We start from the raw sequence: 22,318 nt of genomic DNA on the forward strand, positions 1-22,318 counted from the left end.
GGTCAATGTATCTTAGCACCATGACTAACTGACAGTGTGTAGAAATGTCAGTGGTTTCATCAGCTTGAATGGCTAAAAACTTCGCTGCCTTTACTTCTTCCACGATCCTTTCTCTCAGAACTGCCAACATGCAATCCAGGATCTCGTTCTGGACTGTTTTCGAGGTGCCTTTAAATACAGTAGCATTTTCAAGGTGTTGCCTCAAGTCGTGATCAATTGATGCCATCAAGTCGACTAAACCTCTAAAAATCCCTGGATTGTCTGAGGAATCACTTTCATCATGTCCCCGCATTGCTAGCTCAAAAGCACCACAAAACTTAATACAATCGATGATTTTAGATAAAATATGACGGTTTTTATCTACCTCTTCGTTGTGCCTTCTTAAAGCAATCCGATGTCCATCATCTAGCTGCGCCGCTATGCTAGTTTTCCCTAGCACAGCTAGCTTTACACTGTTGTCCATATGAACTCGTGAGCTTTCATGTTTCTTGATTCGTTCGGAGAGGTGCTTTAAGTCGGTTTGTCCAGATTGTGTCCACGTCAAATCACACTTGTCACTTTTGAACAGTATGCACGGGAAACAAAAAAGTGCATTAGCTGTTCCACAGCCTGTCAGCCACGACTTGCGCTGGAACCAACTCCGACAAAAAGTCCTGTTGTATGCTTTTGACTTCTCCTTCGTTGCCTGGGTTAGTTGAATTTCGGGCTTGTCAGGTCCCAACTCTTTAACTTGCAGTTTTTCTGCCATTGTCCTTCTGGCAAAAGGGTAGGTTAGAAGCGATCTAACCGAATTTGGGGGAGGCTGTGCCTCAACCGTTAACAATACCGCTGCCATCGTCTCTCTCTGACCTTATAGCTCACTTAGGCTACTGACTGAGGTAAAATTCTAGAACAGCAAATCTTCGTGCGTTTTCTGCAGGGGCGCAATTTTAAGCGCCCCCAAACCATTTAATTCAGCGACGCTGATAGGTCAAATATTTATTATTTTCCCCTGGCAACCATTTAATGATAGGCTATTTCGCTGCATATCAAGGGCGCTTTGACGAGCGCCCCAGAAGAAGAAAAACACCGTTTGTTGGTTGAACTTTAATGAGTCAGCTGGTGAAAATGTTAAAATACGCCTGGCTGTATATGGGCACACACATAGTAAAACTATCATTGATGAATTTTTTAAAAATATATATTTTTACTCCTCCACATTTGGGGGGGCGGAGCCCGAGCGCCCCCTATGGGCCAGCCGCCACTGCCGCACATACTGTGCATATGCATTCTTTACCCTGGCTGAAGGGTCCGTGTTCACAAAGCCTATCTCTATGTCTGACCAACGCCTGCTGACATTGGCAGGGATGAACACTGCGCTTGTGCTCACAACCTGAGGCTCTTCATCCTCCAGCAGGACGGGAAGTTCCACGTGATCAAGCTCCAGTTGCAGTGTTGGAGGCTTCTTCTTTGGATGCACTGGCTGGATCACCATACGATATGGGATGTCGTAGTACAGTTTGTACAGGGTGAATCCAAACGTACGCTGACATGGAGATGTAGACAGAATCTTACATTTCTGAAGGTCCGCTTGACTGACCTTTAGCTCGAGTAGCAGATCCTTGATTTTCTCAAAAGATACGAAATCCCGGTTCATCAGGAGGCCAACTGAACTCACCAGAACGAGAATTTTCTTCTGAGTTTCAGGATCGATCTGTTTTGGAAGCCTTTTCAGTACATCGACCAACCATGGCATGCCATGTTCCTTGTATCTGTCAAGATTCCGGGCATAGCAAAGCGAACGTCGCTCCATCTCCATTGAAATATCTCCAACCATGGCTGATGACTGTGCCTCCACCGAAGGCTGTTGGTCATCGTTGGTCAAGGTTTGATCACCCTCATTCCAAAACCAGGAAAGGATCCTTTGCTCTTAGACAATTGGCGACCAATCTCATTACTGAATAATGATTATAAGATATTGGCACAAATTCTGGCTAATAGAATGAAACCTGTATTAGATAAAGTTATTGATGAGAGTCAGTCTGGTTTCATGCAGAATCGTCATATCTCAAACAACATAAGATTAATTTTAGACATAATAGATTACCCAGAACTTGTACAGGATGATAGTCTTATTCTTTTTTTAGATTTCTACAAGGCGTTCGACTCCTTAGAGCATGAGTTTATTTTTACTGCTTTAAATAAATTTGGGTTTGGTCAGTCCTTCTGTAATGCCGTTCGGACACTGTATTCCAATAGTAACAGCTCCATAAAGCTTGCCACTGGTATTTCCCCAAGATTCTCTCTAAAGCGTGGAGTGAGGCAGGGTTGCCCCCTATCCGTATATTTATTCCTTCTTTCTGTGCAACTCCTTAATTCACACATTAAACTCAGTTCTTTAAAAGGCCTGGTCATTGCTAACAGAGAAATACTCATAAGTCAGCTGGCAGACGATACAGCTCTCTTCCTCAGAGACGCCTCGCAAGTTTCAGTGGCCATTAACAATATACAGCCATTCTCTAAAGCCTCCGGACTTTCACTCAACCTGCATAAATGTGAACTTTTACCAGTTAAAAGTTGTTTAGCAACTTCAATTCATGGAATACCTGTAAGAAACTCTGTAAGATACCTTGGAATTCAAATAATAAAAAATGAGCAATCCAGATGCTCCACAAACTTCATTCCTATTATAGATAAATCCCAAAAAATCTTTAATCATTGGCTACAGCGAGACCTGTCATTGAAGGGTAGAGTTCTGCTATCGAAGGCTGAAGGTATCTCCCGTCTAACCTATGCTGCCCAGTCACTACATGTTGATAATACAACCTGTAAGTCAATTAACAAATTATTATACAATTTTTTATGGAAAAATAAAACTCACTACTTGCGTAAATCAGTAGCTTTAAATTCATATGATAAAGGAGGTATAAATTTTATTGATTTCGGTGCTCTTAACAACACCTTTAAAATAAACTGGATTAAAAAGTATTTAAGAAATCCCACTTCTATCTGGAACTTTATCTCACATCATGTGTTCTCTCATTTAGGCGGCCTTAACTTCCTACTGCTCTGCAATTACAGTATTCCAAAAATACCACTGAAACTTTCTCACTTTCATCAACAGATTCTTTTGGCATGGGCGCTGATTTACAAACACAATTTCTCTCCACAAAACTGTTTTATTTGGAATAACTGCAATATTATTTATAAAAATAAAACTTTTTTTTTAAATAACTGGTTTAATAATGGAATAATCTTGGTTAGTCAGTTATATAGAGAAGATGGACTCTTTTATAATTACTCTGAGTTCCTCAGGAGATGTACCGATAACGCCTAAAGAATTCTCAATAGTGTTCGATGCCATCCCATCTGGTCTGTCCATGTTACACAGATGCTCCCACAGTGCTCCACTACAGGTCACTCCCCCGGATGTGTTACATTCTTCTCTTGGCAATGTTTGCTTTTCCTCTCATAAGTCTATAAATACCAAAATAAGATCTCTCTTTCAGGATGCAATGGTCTCTGTTCCATCAGCCATATTTTATTGGGCCAATTTTGTAACAGATATTGAATGGAAAAAAGTTTGGACTTGACCACAAAGGTTTTTCTTAACAAACAAAATTAAAGAGATTTCCTTTAAGTCGATTCATAAGTTTTACCCTACCAAACAATATTTGTCCAAATTTATGGCTGAAATAAATGTACATTGTACCTTCTGTCAAGAGCAACCTGAAACAGTTTCTCATCTGTTTTGGTCATGTAAATTTACGTGTAAATTCTGGAAGGATTTCCACAAGTTTATTACTGACTTTGTTCTCCCTAATCTTCAACTATACTATAAGGATGTTATCTTTGGCTATTATAATTTTAAAGACAAGGACAGTGATGCTTTCTTCTTTATAAATTTGGTTTTATTTTTGGCAAAATTTCATATACACAAAAGCAAAGTCCTCGGCAGAAAGCCTGAACTTCTTGTATTAAAAATGGAACTTGCACAATATATAAGGACAATCTCCTCATCAAAAAACACTAAGGCTCTCAAGACTGTTAACATCTATATCCGATTGAAACTGCTAACTTGATTTTGGCTCTTGCAAACTTTTGTTTATTTATGTTCCCCTTAATTCATTTTATTTTTTGTACTCACTTTTGTCTCACTGTCCTTATCACTCTTTCTGTTCCTCATTGTACTACCACAATGTCATCTTTTATGTGATCCCTGTTTTACTTGACTGTATGTTTAAAATGTGATAAATAAAGTTTAAAAAAAAATAAAATAACAAATCGTGAGTCTTCGACTAATCGTGGCAGCTCTAATTACAGATATCATCTTTCACTTGTGTATTTTAATGTGTTTCAGAACAATATTTCTGTTGTGCAGACTTACGGTTGGTAAACAGCAAATATCCAAGTCATTCAAAATAACATCTGTCATGTAGCTCCTGACTCCCTAAGAGTCAAAAGCTTTACAGTATTTTTTGAAGACATACAAACGTTTATTTTCAAACTAATAACTGAGTTACAGGGTCAAAAATAAAAAATTAACCGTCAGTACTTTTGTTGTTCTTTTTGACAAATTCCTGTTAAATGTATTGGACCCTCTGTTTTTAGGTTTTATTTTTTTCATCTTGACTTCCTTGGAAATGCTAGCAAGAAGTCAGTTCAACAGATGTAACTTATAGTGAGATTGGAGGCGGTGCAGTATTAATATCAGAATCCCTTAGTTTTGATTATTAATCCTCTGGCTGACCCCATATTGCATTTTTTCATCTTAAAATGATGCACAGTCTTTATGTGAAATGCACTGTCTTCTTGATATTTATCAACCCATCAGTTTGTATTTCTGGGTGTTAATAAAGTTCCAACTTTTGTATTGTAACATTTTTGTCTTTTTCTTTCTTTAGTTTTTCAGACAACTCAAACTTTTAAACACTTGTAATGAGGTGTGTGTGTGTGTGTGTGTGTGTAAGAAGTACCACTTTTAACAACTTCATTAATATTGTTTTGTATCATAGTAATAAAGGTTAGTTTTAACGTCTGTATCCCCTCCTTATTTAATCTGAGATGTTCTTTTCTAAAAACCTCAGGATTGTGCAAGTACTTGGTGAGTTTAGAAGGTAAGTGGAACACTAAACAGAAAAGAAAAGAGACAGAGATGTGTGTTTTCTGTTAATACCATAATTGCAGTCATCTTAAACAAACACATGACATTTCTTTGGCACGATTGCTTTTTCACTGATTTGAAACTTTAATGTGTGGTACAACAATTCTTCTAGTTAAATAGAAAAAAAATGGGCTGTCTGTGTAAAAAGCATAAATGGCTGTTTGTCTTGGTGTATTGGTCTTTTGCCGGCATGGCAAACTAGATCAATCTGCTGGGACATCTGATTTGAGGACAATCACTTGCTTTTCCAAAGGACACTGACAACCAGACATTAGATGCCACAGCCCTGGCCCACGGTATCCCCCCCCTCCCCCCCCCCATGCATGCGGTGGGCCTTCTGTAGAAAGAGAGCAGCTTAATGAAGGTGACAAGGTGAAAACAGGAGGATTGATGTGCCGGTGCTGTGAGGGCATGTATAACACCACCTACCCAAGTGTTGAATATAAGGAGGCTTTGAAGAATCTACAATAATTGTGTGTTGTTTGTACATGTGTGATGTTTTCAGGGTTTTTTAAATAAAAATCAGCTTTCTTTTTAATTGCTATTAACTGACAGTCAGATAACCAGCTTTTAAAAACATATTCATAAACACTTTGCAGTCAACAAAATTTGCACAGAGGTTATACATGAAATAAAAGTATCACGTGTGTTCTAGGTGTGTTTATAACTCTGTTATTGTACATATTCTGTGTTATACATCATAATCATTCCAGTCTTTTTTTTTTTACTGTTTTAATCTTTATAAAACTGTTATTTATATATTTTTGTGATTTCTGCTGTCCTATTGGTCTGGTCTCTCTTGAAAATCTGAGAATGTGATATTCATAATAAAAGGATTTAAGTTTACTGCCAAAAAATGATTGCACTTCATAACAGAAATGTGCTAACTGGCTTGAAATAGATTGAAACTGTTATGAGATTGCTTCAGGGAGCAGACATGACACCGTCTTTTAGGTTTCGCCATCACTTTGTATTATGCGCACAACACCACCCTCCTCTGGCTTCCACATGAACTGCACCTTAAACATCAACTGTTTACAAATGTCATGACACAAACAAACGTTTCAATACCGTAAATCACTTTTTGGACTGCGATCACTTTTTGGCACAACATCGGCTCTGATAACATTTAAAGCGCACTGAAAAACTATTCTTTAATGCTAAAAACCCATTATCAATTGTAATTATTTATTTATTCATTTAAATTTCAGATATCGATCTTCATTTTTGTAAACTGGTGAATTAATGATTTTTTAAAGAATTAAAACGACAAAGTTTGGCAATATATTTTTTAAAAAGGATGAATAAAGCAGTAAAATAAAATGAGAAATATATATATATATTTTAAAAACTATGATAATTAGACGAACTTTATTTTAAATAAATAAAATTGATTTTCGGTGACCCTGGGTGTCATGGTGATGATGACGTGTTTGAGTGCAGGTATAAAAGCAGGAGGAAAAAGTGGAATTCGGGTTTCACGTTTGAGCGCAAACAGGAGCTTTTTCCCACTAGTGCTGTGAAAACTCGGATTTTTCAAGCTACAGCTAACGTTTGAAAATCTTCAAGAAGGATTTGCAAAATGACTTCTTCAAACTTGAGTCGCGAGATGCACCTGCTCTCCCTTTTCATTGAGGAGGTGTTAGATCAACGCTATGGTGAGTACAGCAGGCTAATATGTCAGAGTGCTAGCAAACAAATACAACTTAGATTTTTGTCTTTTATTGTTTGGAAGTAGGACTTCATGAGTGTTAACATTTAGGATGAGATGTTTCATACTTGAGTAACATCAATTTTAACATGTGCCAGTACGCTATAAAGATGGCGCCATGTTTTTTTTTAATTGCTAACGACTTAAGGCGTTGGAGGACGCTGACGTCAGCGCGCGGCCGTTTTTGCATGTAGAGGGTTTGAGTTGACATGTTTGGGCCGCTGGCGCTGAGTTATACGTGAACGTTTCATAGATTGTGAATGTGTAAAGCTGGAGAAGCTGGAGTTTTAAAAGTTCACAGAGTCGCAGGATGAGTTTGAGATTGAAACAGTGTGTGCCTGCAATAAGGAGGTGGGAGGTTTCTCACCTAAATGTAGCTGCTTTATCCTCAAAATATCGATGCTCAACTAATATGAAGATATTACTCCTTAATGTGAATGCGTATTAAAACCTCAGTGAAAATCCACGCAGCCTTACACCACATGAAAACTTTTACCAGGTGAAAAATGTGAAGGCTTTCATAAACAATGAGTTCTGCTGGGAGCTTCTTACTGTTTGTGTGGAAGAGCTTATGATGATGTAAAGCCATGTCTGGACAATTTAAATTCAGGCTTTAATTTGTGTGATCACATGATTAACGTAGACGCACGCTTTGCTTTCTCGTAGCTGATCTGGTGAGTCCAGTCACTGCACCTCAGATGGTCGTCACTAACTTGAGGAACCGTGAACTGAGCAGGAGGCATCTGAACTCCATGCCTCACCTGGTCCTCACTCTTTACCATAACCTGGTGACTGGGTCCAAGGACTTTCCTTGCATACCTTTTAAAGGATGGTTCCACCGGGACCTGGTGACGACACCATTTGTCAATGTGAGGCAGAGCCAGAGAGAGAACACCACTCCTTCTCCTCCTACGGACTCACCAGCTGGCATGATGCTGCCGCCTGCGGGCTCCAGCTCTCATCCACGCTTCCTGACTCCAGTTCTTCCAGAGAAAGCAGATCTTGCTGTGCTGAAGGCAGATCGGAGGAACTGTGTCCGCACCCTGACTGTCGACGGCCTCCCCGTCACCAGAGTCATCTCCACTGTTTACCAAACAGAGGACACTGAGATGAAGAACCGCTGGAGAGTAACAGACTACAGCGCGGACGGCAGAGTTCTCACTTCGGTGCTCTGCCGTTTTCTAAATATGTCGGCAAAGCGTGCTAAGAGGAAGGCGGAGGAAGAGAGCAGCATCCGGAGCCCGACTCAAGCAAGGAAGCGCTTGAGATTATAATATACAGTGAAGCATGTCGAACGTCAGCAAGCCTGAACAAAGTGGTAAGTAGTAAATAGTGCTTAAGGTTGTTTCTAAAAGAATGTCCTAAAATATTTGAAAATCGTCGAGGTTTTAACTTTTATTCTTTCTTTTCTGCCTCTTGTTTCTAAAAGTCAGGCAAAAGAGTCACGCTGCAAAGAAACACCACACAGAAGATTTTCCCTCAGTAAAATGGTGAATATATTCATCTTGTTATGACGTTTGCTCACAATAACCAGGAGTGTTTCTGAAGTGATTCACTCTCATTTGGTGTTATTTGATCCAAAGACAACTGAGGGTCTTCAGAGCAGCGTGAACGGGCGTCATCTGAGAGCAAGACAGTCCTGGCGCCTTTGTGGTTCCCTCCAGGTACTCCAGCTTCATCCCACAGTCCAGAGAGATGCAGTTAGGTTGAATGTGAGTGTGAATGGTTGTCTGTTTCTCTGTGTTAGACTGACCTGTCCAGGTTATACCCCCGCCTCTGGCCCCATAACAGCTGGGATGGCTCCAATGGTTAAGCAGAAGAAATGGATGGAAGGATGATCCAAAGAGAAACATTGAAGGCCCTCTCACAAAAAAAGATAAGAACTCCTTTTGCACATTGTTGAAACATCCTGAAAGTTATTTGTTGTGTTTAGAATCTGGTTGAACTGTCATTAGAGTTTGTTTCGACTTGTTGTTCATTTCTTATTCGGTTCAGCTGTGTTTCTATGTGTCCTTAGTTCCCATAATCAGCCTCCTGTGTGTAAATATTGTGTCAGTCTCCCTTTGTCCCTTGTCAGAGTGTTAGTCTCCGTCCCCTCGTGTTTCCTTGCCTCAGTAGTTCTGTTTCCTACAGTTTTCCCCCAGTATAGGTTTTGGTTAGACTTTTTCAGTTCCCTTTGTCAGTCTTTGTATTTGGTATTTCCTCATCAGTCTCATCACTTTCCTCTCCAGAGAGAAAACAATAAAAAGACCTGAAGAGACGTCTATGCAAACGCTCTCATTGTGAAAGATAAGTATACATCCAACTAATCTGTGACTCTGTCACAGCTCTGATCAGCAATTCTTTCAGGTTTGTCTGTTTTGATGATGTTATTAATTGTTATTATCCTTTATCCAGTTAACTTTCAGAGAGGAGCGGAGGGAGGAGCGAAGCCAGCGTGCTCTGTAAACTGTCATTAAAAAAAAGATAAGTATATATTGATTTTATATTATTATGACAGCTCCTCCTCAGTGAACACTTCCTCTAGTTGCTGAAATCATTTACTAATTTTTTTCTTCCCATTTGTCTTTTGTTTTTCAGAGAAAACAGAGGAGCCAAGGTGACATTAAGACCTAAGACAGGACTGATTGAACCCTTTCTCGTAAAAAGATAAGTATTCACTCTGCTTTTAATCAGAATATTGATAAATATCTAAAATTCTGCTCACCTGGTTGATAAAGTTACTAAAATGATTCCCTCTTTTCTGTCATTTGTCCTTTAGAGAGAAGATGAGGAGAGTGAACGTCAGCAAGAATGAACAAAGTGGTAAGTAGTAAATAGTGTTTAAGGTTGTTTCTAAAACATCCCAAACATTAAAAAACTTGTTGAGGTTTTAACTTTTATTCTTTCTTTTCTGCCTCTTGTTTCTAAAAGTCAGGAAAAAGAGCCAAGATGAGAAGAAACTCCACACAGAAGATTTTCCCTCAGTAAAATGGTAAATACATTCATCATGTTATGACGTTTGCTCACAATAACCAGGAGTGTTTCTGAAGTGATTCACTCTCATTTGGTGTTATTTGGTGTTTGTCTTTGAAAGGAGAGGAGCAGTAACGACACTGGGAGACAAACAACAGGATGATCCAAAGAGAAACATCAAAGGCCCTCTCACCAGCTTTCATTTATTAAATTTGTCTTTACTGAACGATTTCTGGTGTGTACTTGTGTTGATACTCAGACAACAGCTCGTCTTTCTGTTTGTGCTGGAAGATTCAGGCAAACACATATTACATATATATGATTGTTATATGACACAGTTTCACATTTAGTGCTATATGATAATGATAAGGTCCAGTTTAATGGTATTGCTAGTGTCTAATGAAATGAACACGTGATTTTCAGATCCAGCAAAGTGAATATTTTTCACTGTGGATAAATTACATGGAAACGTTTAATGAGTCATCAGCTATTTCACTACAAAGATGATGTGATTAAAGGTTCTCATACATGCAGGTCAGAAGTTTTGCTCCATCCTGGATGTTAAATGCTGATCAATGTTTACACATATCTGCACATTTCTAACAGCTCATTTCACAGGTCATCAGTCTCCTGACTGCATATGCAGAGTTTTATCATCACGTGTTCATGGCAGACAAACATAATTATGAATTCTTGTTTTAGTTCCATTCAGTCACTCAACATCAGGTGTCTGCTTGTCCTGAGCTGTGAGAACTACAGTGAGTTGCTTTCCTCTTTAGCTTAGTATTAATAAACCAGGTCGTAGGTGGGCACCTGCATCAAGGAGTCAAGAAGCATATTTTATTGTTTAATGGTGAAAACAATGGATTGTTGGTCATTTGTTTAATGGAAAGACTGAAAGTGCGGCCTGGTGTTGACTTACACTTATTCAAAGTGATGAAGTACCAACAGATACTAAAAGTCACAGCCTGAAACACGTCAACTGCTTTATTATTTCTAGTTATAAATAAACTGTCAGTTTATGGCCCCTGTGGCTCGATCAGGCCCTTCCGGGATGTGGAGATATTTATTATTTACTATAACTTGTGCTTATGTTGGTTTTTGCTGTGGTTTCGCTACTGTGTTTTTCTCTTTTTGCTTGTTTTTATTTTTCCAGCAGGTGATCAAACAGATTTTTAGTGTCTTCTCTCTCTGTGTCTCTCTTCTCCTATCTTTTTGCTTTCCATCTCCTTCTGTTGAGCATCTTCCCAACTTCTCTTTTCTTCATCTTTCTCTTTCCCATCCCCAGTCCTGTCCGTTCTGATTGTAATAATTTCAAAGTAAAGAAAAGAAAGAAATAATAAAGAGCTAATACACTTTGACAATCAAGTGGACCAGTGTGGCAAAAGCTGTAATGATCCAAATTGGGAAAATAAATCTGTTGGACTGGTAAACTAATATACTATAATAATACGGTATGAAAAATGGCAAACATGAGAATTCTGCGTGTTTTCCTTCTTATCTGCAGATTAACAGTCCACAGGTTTGGTGCTCAGACTCTGATTTGTTCCCTGGAGATGGAGGAGAGAGAGCACAGAGGACAGCAAGGTGGAGGAGTGAAGGAGAAGGTGGTGCAGCTCAGTGTCCAATCAGGAGTGAGCATCTCTATATATGTATATAGAATATATATATTTCAAGTTTTTGTTTTGAGTTTTTGTTGTTTTTTGTTATTTAAAGCAAACACTAAAACTGTCACCCAGACCTCTGAAGATGAAGATAACTAATCATAAATAAAGGGAATATTATCATGATGAGGACACTATCAGAGGTAGTTCAGGGAACTGTTATAGTTCAGATACCAGAAAAATCGTTTTTCTTTTCTTGTTTTTTTGGCTTGACTTCATGGTAGGCAAAATGAAGAAGAGTGCTTGACTGCACCTAAGCAAGTAAAAGCTGCATGGCAAAACAACACACACCTTCACTGCAGATGCATGCACAGAAACCAGTATTTTTTGTATCTTAAATATTAACTAGTGTGTGTACAGTAGTCAATATAATGGGATGTGACCTAAAGCAGCAAAAGAAGAGTTCTTACAGCATTTTGCAATATTTAGGATTTTATTGAACACTTTTACCTTTCAACATTTGTAAGATTAATGAGTAATGAAGCATTGCACAATAATCCTGTGTTTTTGATTATTTATTGTACACTACAAGTAAACAACAATAAGTTAAACATCTGTGACATCTGTCAGAAGCTTGGATACATTTACTCCTACAAGGATTTTACTCTTATGAAATGTAAAAAGAACACTGAAATTATATTTTACAGAACACGGAAATTATATTTTACAGTTTTTCACACAAACAGTTTTGCTTTGCTTACAGAAACTATAACTTTAATCTCAGCCAAACCGATTTACTCAGGAACAAATAAAATACTAAAAAAAAGCCAAACGATAACATTTTTAAGTTATCTAAGTGACCTATATATGTTTAACCTGAGTAGCGAAAGACTGCGGTGGGTTTGAAAACGATTTGCCGGGAGTCCGGTGTTCTCACGGCTCTAGTTAGCCTAGCCCCCGGCTCGCTATCGAGCTAGTGGGTAACAGACGTCTCCGAAAACGTCGGAGCGCTTTTGAAAATATGTGGTCTTGATAAACTGAGCAGATATTTGAGGTTGACACAGCTACAGTCTCGCCTGAAAATATGTGAAACGTTTATTTTGTGACCCATAAAGAATAATAAGAGTAATATTAAAACTAACTAGCTGCCGCCATTGTTGGAAACCGAGCTGGGCTGCGCTATGAATTCTGGGACAGAGCTGCTTCTTCTTCTTCGGGGTTTAACGGCAGCTGGCATCCTTGTACATGCAGTGCTGCCATCTTCTGTTTCAGTCCGTTATTACACTCTTAAATCCTACTACTTATTCCTGCGTCTTTTGGGATCTTACAAAGCTTCAAACAACGCGTCGACTTTTGATAGTCAACGTAATCGTGACTCTTCGAGGGGGGGGGGAAGCCCAAGGTGGCGCTCTGAGCAGTCACATATCGCTGAGCTCTGCGAACCTGGCCTTTTTAAAAATATATATTACACACAGTGAACAGAGACTTTATTTACGCCTACGCAATAGTAATCTTTTACTTCTCATTTTGGTATCTATTTGTGAACCAAAATGAGCAAACCCGAGAAGAGAAAGACCGAATCTAAGAAGTTGCATGCTAACAGCGGCTCCGTTAGCAAGCTTGCTAATGTTAGCCAAGCTGCTCAGTCTTCTCTCGCTACTGAGATGCCCGCCGACACTAAAAATACTCTCATCGACTCCATGCACGACTATTTGGAGGCAGTTTCCGAACCGCTTCAGTATTCACGGATGGAAGAAGAGTTTCCCCCTCTCCCTATCACTCCACGTGCCTCTCCCGCGGGTAAGCTAAGAAAAGTTGCGGATACGGAGACATCTACGGTTCTCTCCCAGCTCTCATCACTTACCATGTTGATTAACTCGAGGTCAGACACTTGAAAAAATGGTGAGTGACAACTCCATAGCCATCTCCGAGATGAAAAAAGCTGTCCAAGAGAACACTGAACATATCACAGCTGTTAAGGAGTCATTTGATGCTGTCTGTGCTGAGTTAAATGATATGAAGAGCAGAGTTGTCAGTGTTGAGGCACAGCTCGAAAAATATAAAGCAATCGCTGAAGCACAGGAAAAGCGCATCTCTCACCTGGAGAGCTATTCACGGCGTTGGAATCTGAAGCTCTACGGTCTGACCGAGAGGGACAAGCAGGACGTGCGGCAGGAGGTAATCAAAGTCTGTAGATCAGTCATACCGGAGATGCAAGATAAATCCCCCGACGTCGTTGACACCGTCCACCGCATCGGTCCCAAGAGGTCCAACAACAACCAACCCAGGGGAATCATCATTCAGTTTACATCCAGGATCTACCGCGATGCTGTCTGGCGCGCTGCTAAGAAGTCCACCTACCTGAAAGGTAGGGTTGCCAACCGTCCCTTAAAATACGGAATCGTCCCGTATTGAGCTAATAAGGGACGCACTTTGTCCCGTAATACAGTGAGAATCACAAAAAGTCTATAAATGTTAATGGATTTAACGCTTTGTTTGAAAACATAATTCCCAGCCCCTCTCCTGCTCTGATACCAATGAGCTGACAGCACACTTAGCACGAGTATAACGATTCAGATTACCGCTTATCTAATTGGTCGAGGAAAGGTGTGCGGAGAAGATACCGGAAGACAACAGATAATCAGCATGGCCAACAGAGAGACAAACACTGACACTGCGGCGCGACTCTGGGACGACAGTACACCTTTGAACAACAGTGCTTGTTCCCCTCCTAGAAAGAAAAAAAAAGGTTGCAAAAATACAGGGAGGAATGGGAAAATGAAAACAACTGGCTGGGAAAAGTGCGCGATAACACGTATAAAGCGCACTGCACATTGTGCCGGCGCACTTTTTCCATTTGCCATGGTGGACTGACTGACGTTAAGCAGCATGCTTCTACTTGTGGGCACATGATGAATATGAGGGGCGTGAAAGAAAGAGGAACCCTTGACCAATTTGTTGTCCACCAGGCCACGGCAGAAGCAGATATGGTATGTAAACATTGTTGTTTTTTTAAACCCTCTCGTTAAGGTTAATATGGGCATGTGCAATGAATATCAGCACTGTGTGGCCAGAAGTTTGATAATATAATTTGTTTTGTGTAATAAACAAGGATAGATGATTACAACGAATAGATGACTAATACATAAAAGTAATACATAGATGAATAATGATGATGAGTTATGATGCGTAATCATGGGAACAAGTGGGTTTACAAACTGGAGCAGCTGATTAGCATTAGAAAAGCTGAAATAATACCTCAACTGAAGCCACAAAGCCCGAATAAATTGACACAGAAGAGACTTCCGTTTCAAGGCAAGGCAGAGATCCTTCCTTCCCACAGTGATTGTGGTCTTCAACAACTCTTTGAAGACTTGATTAGTCTGAGCTGCAACAACACCTAATTTCCCTCTGGGATTAATAAAGTATTACTGAATTGAATATATATAAAGAATACACATTATATTGAAAACATACATATATATGACCATACCCATTTCTTACAAGTTGCATGCGTAATTTATACTTTAAAGTCAGTTGATAAACTACACAAACTATACAGATATACTGTAATATATATATATATATATATATATATATATATATATATATATATATATATATATATATATATATATATATATATATATATATATATTTATATTTCTATTTTATAGGTGACTGCTGCAGAGGTGACCCATGTCTACCACACTGTAAAGCACGGTTTAAGTTATAACTCGGGTGACTGTGCACTCAAACTGACTGTACGAATGCTGAATGACTCCAGTATTGCCAAAAAGATGTCCTGTGGGAGGACGAAAGCTGAAGCAGTTGTCACAGATGTCCTGTCTCCAAAGGCAATAGAAGAGGTGATCAAAAAATTGAAAAGTGGTGCAACTCCACTCCCATTCTCTCTTCACACTGATGCTTCAAACAAGGGAAATCGGAAGATGTTTCCCTTGGCCTTGCAGTTTTTTACACCAGAGGCTGGAGTTGTCAACAAGATGTTGGATTTTGTTGAAAATCCAGATGAGTCTGCAGAGGGAATAGTAAAAATAATACAAAGCTCTCTTGAAAACGTGGGGCTATCCTTAGATCAGGTTTCTGCATTCAGTGCTGACAATGCAAATGTAAATTATGGCATCCACAACTCAGTCTTCACAAAATTGAAAGAGACCAACAGTGAGATCCTTCGTGGCAACTGCCATGCACATATTGTTCATAACACTGTGAAAAAAGCCCTGGACAAGCTCTCAGTAGATGTGGAAAATATTGTCCTGAAGATATACAGCTTCTTTTCCACCTCTGCCAAAAGGAGAGAGTCCCTGAAAGAGTTCTGTGAATTTTGTGACGTTGAATTCCATGATATCCTGCGCCATGTTGTGACGAGATGGCTGTCACTCAACCCTGCAATCACCCGCCTGCTGCAGAACTGGGACCCGCTGAAGTCATATCTCATCAGCATTGGTGAGGAATGTCCAAGGCGCCTGAAGGAATTGCTGAAGTTGACAGAAGATGCTGCTGGAGTTGAGGGAGAGGCAGACATTGTGGAAGTCTACCTCCTCTTCTGTAATAATGTCATGTGTCTGTTTAAAGAAGTGGTGAAAAAACTGGAGAAGAATGTAACCACGTCTGTTGACCTCTATTCCATCATGGAGTGTTTCCTGACAAGACTTATTCAGAGAAGAGATGATGGGTTCTACGGGTACCTAACAAGACAAAAGCTCCAGCATCTCTCGCCATCTGATGCTGATGGTGCCAGGCAGGAGTTTACAGCCTTCCTAGACACTGCCATCAGTTATGTCTGGAAGTGGTTTGACTTTTCAGAAGAAAACTGGCTTTTCCACCTGCAGCCCCTCTCTCTAGCATCTGGGAAGATTTCCTTTGATGACATGGAGAAGATCATTGAACGGCTTCACCTGGCTGGCAGGTAAGAATAAAACATTTAGCAGTGAAATGATAAACCATGTTTTAATAGTATTGATGGTTAAAAATAAACAAATACAATTGATAGATAACATATATAAATAAAACCATAATCATTAACTTTGTTTGGAGTGTATATACACACGCATGCAATCTTTTATACACTATTTTACAAATTGAAGGAGTTCATATACTTAATATAAGGATGGATAAATACATAATAAATAAACTATACTTATTGTATTGTTTAAATGCTATACAACGTTATAAACATATACAATACATTTTTTCCATTTATTTACCACTGTAAATGTTCTATGTACCACTTAGGATTTAGGTCAACTTCTCATCTCTATTGGCAGGTTAAACATCTCTATGGATGAGCGTTATGAAGAGTGTGTCACTGCAACCAGTCTTCTGAAGCACCTCACCAAAGAACATCAGGAGAAGGAAAAGTGGCAGTCCAAGGGAACAGCAGAGAAGTGGATGGAAATTCTTCAGGCAGCTGACCTCCCCAATATGCAGGCTGTTGTATCCTTTGTACTCAGCATCCCATCTTCCACTGGGTTTGAGGAGAGGATTTTCTCTCTTATGAAGAATAAGTGGACTGATGTGCGGAACAAATGTTCTACTGAATTAATTAGAAGTGAGCTCATTGTCAGTCTAAATTATGATATGTCTTGCTCAGAGTTTTACTCTGCAGTACTGAAAGACAAACAACTCCTAACTGCAGCAAGAGCTCAAAAAAATACAAATGGAAAAAGTAGTCTGTTTCCACATAATGTAGCATTGAGCTTGAGTTCATGAGTTTGTTGTTTTTTTTTTAACTTCAACTTTCAGCTACAGTCAAGGCCTTTGTATGGAACGCCAGGACTGCCATAATGAATTAATTAAATACACCATTAAATAATTAATTAAATGTGTCAATAATTAATTAAAATTGGAATTAATTAATTAAATAAATAGTTATGACACATGTAATTAATTAATTATTGACACATTTAATTAATTATTTATGTATTTCACATTTTAATTAATTATTGACACATTTAATTAATTATTTAATGATATATTTATTTATTTCATTTTGGCAGTCCTGGCGCCTGGCTCTCATCATGAAATAATTTTATCTGTCAGCCTCACCCGTCAAACTCAGGGGGCGGGGTTAACGCTGCCATGCAGCTTCTCTAACATTTGATTGGTTGCCGTGCAAAGTAAGTCAAAACAGGTCGATCCTAGATAATCGATTGCTTGTGTAGACTTGGGGCAGCCAGGTATCCCAGAATGCAGATCAAATCACAGGCAGCAATGGTGGTGGTGTAGTTTTTCTGTCACCAGCTACACTTTTAACAGTGTTTTAGCCGCGAATGTCGCGCCGTATGTCTGGTCAGGTTGTCAACATAGAACATGTTTGCAAAAGTGCTCAGATGTTTTCAGAGATTTCACTAGCTCTGCTAACAATTAGCATGCAGAGTGCACCGAGGGGGTTACGTTAACCGGTTTGTTTACATATTCCACTCTCCGTGTTCCACATGTTGCATTCGCAGATTCTCATTTTCACCGAACGATCGTCTCTTTCCGCCTGGTCTTGTGTCTCTGTGCTTCTGTAACATAAAGAACGAGCTGACATTTTTCTCACGAAACCAGCGATCAGCTCAACAGACCCTCAGTTTACCTGCATGCATCCTCCTCCTCATCTGTCAGCTGTTTAACACCTGCTGCTAATTCAAGAAACACGCCTACGTTACCTGGTGATAGTCACAGTTTAACTGGGCAGCCGGTGCTCGATATAACGCAATGTCAGCGCATTTTTCTGCACAAGATAAGTAAATATAGTGTTTTCCCCGAGCGCAGAGCTGCTGGAGCTTGTTTCCTTACAGAGCACTTTCTAGGCGAACAGCTTCATCAGCGGCTGATGTCCAATCACCGGCACACAGCTTTGAAACCTCAGCTGAGTTTTAACTCTCAGTGGTTAAAACCTGGACTTCATTCACTCAGGTTCTGTCTGTCGGGTCACGTTTACTTCGCTGTTTTATTTACAACTGAGCAAATCGGTTTGGCTGAGGTTAAAGTTACGTTTCATAACTGCATAGTTTCACAGACGTTTAATGGTTCACTGGCACATGTGTTAGACTGAACTATCATCTAAATATCATCTGTTTTTTAATAGTTATTCAACTGTATTCTAAGCACCAGCTGTCTGTTAGAATGTGATTTTTTTTCTCTCTCTCTGTTGGCAGAGGTATAAAAATGCGCAGAAAAATCTGACGTGCATGGCGAACTTCACCGACGATATTTAGGGAGGAATAAACACACATCAAACATAAATGAACCATTTGCCTGTCTCCATAATTGAGAGTATTTTCTCTTCTTATTGTTACGCCCCCTAGTCTAGGCGTGTAGGGACGCACATAAGGTTGGAGGAGAGAGAGAGACAAATCCCCGCCCTGGTTCCCAAGCCAAACATCCAAACCAGTTGTGAGTAAAAAGGTGATTTTATTTAAGGAAAAGAAGCATAGCTCCAGGGTGAGCCCAGGCCAAAATAATAAACAAAACCAACTAAGTCCCACCAGAGAAAAACTAACTAAACCCTAGGAAAGAAACAGAACAAACAAATGACAGAGCTATCCCTCGCTCCCTACCCGGAAAACAGGAGAAAACGGTTCCAAAAGAAAAGGCGGCTCACCCCTTCCGCTTCAGCCCAAGAGTGCCTACGCTCTCAGCTAATGCACTAGGAGCAGCTTTCACAATTCACGCTCACACAAATACACAATAAAAATACAGGCTGGGAAAGTCAGGGTCAGGGCCGCGTCGGCTGTCAAGCTACTCGCTCGCTCGCTCCACTCTCTCTCCCTCTCCCTGTAGATCTGTCAGAGCGGCTTTTTGAAGGTAGTCACCCGCTCCATGGTCCAATCAGCCGCTCACTACTCTTCATTAGGGGAGGGACCTGGAAAGAGTCTTAAGCACAGTACAGAAACACAGAAAGAAAACAGCCCACACAGGGTCCTCATGGCCACAGCCGTAACATTATGTCAACACTCTCTCTCTCTCTTTTTTTCTTTCTTTCTTTTTTTTTTTTTTTTTTGCTTTTTCGGTCATGTGATGTTTACCTATCAAAGGCTTGTTACAAACACATGAAACAACATGAAACACATGGTGCAGACTTCTGGATGTTAGAAGAAAACTAATACTGCTCATGAATGAGACTAAAGGCAGGAAGGTGTCCTTTAAAACTAAACATGTTAATAGGACCTCCCTATTTATATCATAGTTTATGATATAGCACGTGTATTTCAGTAATAGCCTGCTGATTTCAGTGTAGTGGTGAACAGTCGCACAGCTCACGTAGGCGTTATCTGTGATACTCCTTAACTATAATTTATCCAAGTTAACTTCAGTTAACCATTCAGACAGTTCTTTTGCAGTGAAAAACATAAACACCCATATGCTGCCGGGAGGTTTCCTCAGTGCCAGCTGTTTACATTATAGCTGCTTATGCAGTAACCATGGTAACCACGGACTCTGAGCGGCTGGATCGACGGAGGTCAGACAACAATTTTACATGTATGATCTTAAAACAGGACACAGCCACTATACGTGCTGGCCTCATATCAAATGTGAAGGCAGACTGAGTCTATGTTTGACGTTTTTTATATCTAATCTTCCTTTTCAAACATTTAAACAGCAGCGAGTCTGCAGCTGAGGGAATACAAACTCAAATTGTCGGAACAGGTTTGCTCGTTTCTTGGATTCATTTGGTGATTTATTAAATGTATAACTGTTATTCTAATCTGCTGCTGAGTCTCTTACACTTTTCTTTATGCTGTATATTTTCACGTCTCTGGAATAGTTGGCAGTTAGATAGTCAGCTGGGAAACTTTGTGTTAACTCATGGAGCTGAGGATATCGTGGATATGCTGACCTCGCTGCGTGGTGTACAGAGCGAGGTCAGCATGATTAATATTCACAATAAAAATATTAGCCGAACATCATGAAGTCTGTATGTGTTTCATAGTGTCGAACAACCTTTGTACAGTTAAAGCCAGCAGTTACTACATGACGGAAACACCAACGTTATCTCTTTTATGTGTTTATACACAGGTCACGCTGATTACTGAACAAAAACCCAAAGATCAGATGTTAAACAGATTTATTTGCACTTTCTCCTCCTTAAACATGTTTTTAATGTTAGTTATAATTCAGAATTGGCGACTGAAACACGTAGGACACATAAGAACATCAGGAAATAAAACACCGATAAATATAACCTCAGTGAAAGAAGTCAGCGGGGGTTACTACAGCTGTGTACCGGGGCCTGCGCTTTGTCGGTGGGATTGCTTGCGAGGCGAGCGGGTCTATCCCACGCTTTGCCGTGAGACTGGGCTGGGCAGACATCTCCGAAATCATCGAAGCACTTTTGCAAAGAGGCTGTATCTTGACAAACCGACCAGACACATGAAGATTAAACCACTACATTCTCGGCTAAAAAAATATTAAAACGGTATTTGGTGACACACAAACAGGGTTTTTCAAAGTTCAGTTCTGTTAGCTTCCACATGCAGGTTGTTGTGTGCTAGAAACAATGGCCACCAGGCCAAAGCAATGGTTTTGACTCGATCAGCGTTAACCCCGCCCCCTGAGTTTGATGGGTGAGGCTGACAGATAAAATTATTTCATGATGAGAGCCAGGCGTCAGGACTGCCAAAATTAAATAAATAAATATATCATTAAATAATTAATTAAATGTGTCAATAATTAATTAAATGTGTCAATAATTAATTAAATGTGTCAATAATTAATTAAAATGTGAAATACATAAATAATTAATTAAATGTGTCAATAATTAATTAATTAAATGTGTCAATAATTAATTAAATGTGTCAATAATTAATTAAATGTGTCAATAATTAATTAAATGTGTCAATAATTAATTAAAATGTGAAATACATAAATAATTAATTAAATGTGTCAATAATTAATTAATTACATGTGTCATAACTATTTATTTAATTAATTAATTCCAATTTTAATTAATTATTGCCTCATTTAATTAATTATTTAATGGTGTATTTAATTAATTCATTATGGCAGTCCTGGCGTTCCATACCTTTGAGGCAGAAATGTTGTGTTTACAGGTGTTCCACAGACTTTTTTTGCACTTTTCTAATTGCACTAAATGTGCACTGTTACAAGAATGTTTTTCTTTCTATTGTTTTCTATTAATTTATATAATTTTAGGTTAAGCAGGACAGAGTTCCTTGTGTTAATTTTGTCATTTTGCACAAAAAGTGAAGCGTACCAGTCTTTCGTTTAGGAAAGAGACCTATTTTATTGTGTTAATGTTGTCATTTTGCGTTAAAAATAAATGGATAAATGATCATTTGTTTCCCATGTGTTCATATCACAAAGAATATGCATCTACTTAAATCAACTTCAAGTCAAATGGTTAAAAAAAAAAAATTCACACTCAAAAAAAAGAGCTAAAAAAATTCACCACACAGGGAAGGGTGAAGACAATTGGGTCGCCCGGCCCTGGCCACTAGGTGTCCCTTATTTTTTTTTCAGGGAGTTGGCAACCCTACTGAAAGGTAACAACCTAAAGCTGGCTGAGGATCTGTCCCCTGACGACCGCGCCCGAAGAAACAGACTCTGGCCGTCTGTGGAAGCTGCGCGCAACGAAAACAAGCTGGCGTTCTTCGTAGGAGGTCGTGCGTTCGTGGAGGGAAAAGAGATTTTTCCAGCCCTATAATTTGATCCAAGGTATTTTGAGGTGAAAACTGAAGTATCTTAAGATTAACTTGGTTTCACTGCCGTTCTTTTTTTGTTTGTTTGTTTTTGTTGTTGGACTCATAAAACGATCAGAGTTAAACTGATGCAGTTTATTTGTTATAAGTTTATTGGTCTTCAGTTTGGCTGCAATATTTTTTACTGAAAATGTTATGAGCAAGCTGGATAAGCTTCTTTTTATTTTTTACTTTT

At 39.3% G+C, this 22,318-nt stretch overlaps 3 protein-coding genes across 6 annotated transcripts in view; 2 read left to right on the plus strand and 1 right to left on the minus strand.

Moving 5' to 3' along the window:
- The window catches only part of LOC309688931 (zinc finger MYM-type protein 1-like), a 3,157-nt gene extending 2,258 nt beyond the window's left edge, over window positions 1–899 (minus strand). For both annotated transcript variants that reach the window (XM_082505024.1, XM_082505023.1), the window contains exon 1: window positions 1–899. This exon is cut by the window's left edge and continues 694 nt beyond it. In XM_082505024.1, coding sequence (XP_082361150.1) covers window positions 1–835 — 835 coding nt within the window. In that variant the 5' untranslated portion in view covers window positions 836–899.
- Window positions 900–6,609: 5,710 nt separating this feature from the next.
- Window positions 6,610–8,730, plus strand: LOC309689293 (uncharacterized protein). The gene is made up of 5 exons (XM_082505597.1): window positions 6,610–6,801; window positions 7,521–8,172; window positions 8,284–8,344; window positions 8,438–8,518; window positions 8,602–8,730. Exons 1-2 carry the CDS (start codon window positions 6,726–6,728, stop codon window positions 8,126–8,128), a joined length of 684 nt encoding a protein of 227 aa, XP_082361723.1. The 5' UTR covers window positions 6,610–6,725; the 3' UTR covers window positions 8,129–8,172; window positions 8,284–8,344; window positions 8,438–8,518; window positions 8,602–8,730.
- Window positions 8,731–11,715: 2,985 nt separating this feature from the next.
- On the plus strand, window positions 11,716–21,158 carry LOC309689281 (uncharacterized protein). Of its 3 annotated transcripts, XM_082505576.1 has the most exons (4): window positions 11,719–14,403; window positions 15,091–16,343; window positions 16,702–16,870; window positions 17,180–21,158. In XM_082505576.1, the coding sequence occupies exons 1-4, from the start codon at window positions 14,323–14,325 to the stop codon at window positions 17,219–17,221; spliced, it is 1,545 nt and encodes a 514-aa protein (XP_082361702.1). In that variant the 5' UTR covers window positions 11,719–14,322; the 3' UTR covers window positions 17,222–21,158. The 3 variants fall into 3 exon arrangements, with proteins under 3 accessions (XP_082361701.1, XP_082361700.1, XP_082361702.1); XM_082505575.1 differs by lacking the exon at window positions 17,180–21,158 and having other exon boundaries at window positions 11,716–13,781; window positions 16,702–17,173; XM_082505574.1 differs by lacking the exon at window positions 17,180–21,158 and having other exon boundaries at window positions 11,717–14,403; window positions 16,702–17,173.
- Window positions 21,159–22,318: the final 1,160 nt, after the last annotated feature.

Source organism: Aulonocara stuartgranti (assembly GCF_965226115.1).
Source record: "Aulonocara stuartgranti genome assembly, chromosome: 15".
Classification (NCBI taxonomy): Eukaryota; Metazoa; Chordata; class Actinopteri; order Cichliformes; family Cichlidae; genus Aulonocara; species Aulonocara stuartgranti.

What these genes read in the sequence shown, in the direction of transcription:
- LOC309689281 (XM_082505574.1), top strand. Translation starts at nt 14,323, where the DNA reads ATGATGAATATGAGGGGCGTGAAAGAAAGAGGAACCCTTGACCAATTT. An exon ending in CCACGGCAGAAGCAGATATG is followed by an intron (nt 14,404 to 15,090) that starts GTATGTAAACAT and finishes TCTATTTTATAG; the next exon opens with GTGACTGCTGCAGAGGTGAC. An exon ending in CGGCTTCACCTGGCTGGCAG is followed by an intron (nt 16,344 to 16,701) that starts GTAAGAATAAAA and finishes CTCTATTGGCAG; the next exon opens with GTTAAACATCTCTATGGATG.
- LOC309689293 (XM_082505597.1), top strand. Translation starts at nt 6,726, where the DNA reads ATGACTTCTTCAAACTTGAGTCGCGAGATGCACCTGCTCTCCCTTTTC. An exon ending in GGTGTTAGATCAACGCTATG is followed by an intron (nt 6,802 to 7,520) that starts GTGAGTACAGCA and finishes GCTTTCTCGTAG; the next exon opens with CTGATCTGGTGAGTCCAGTC.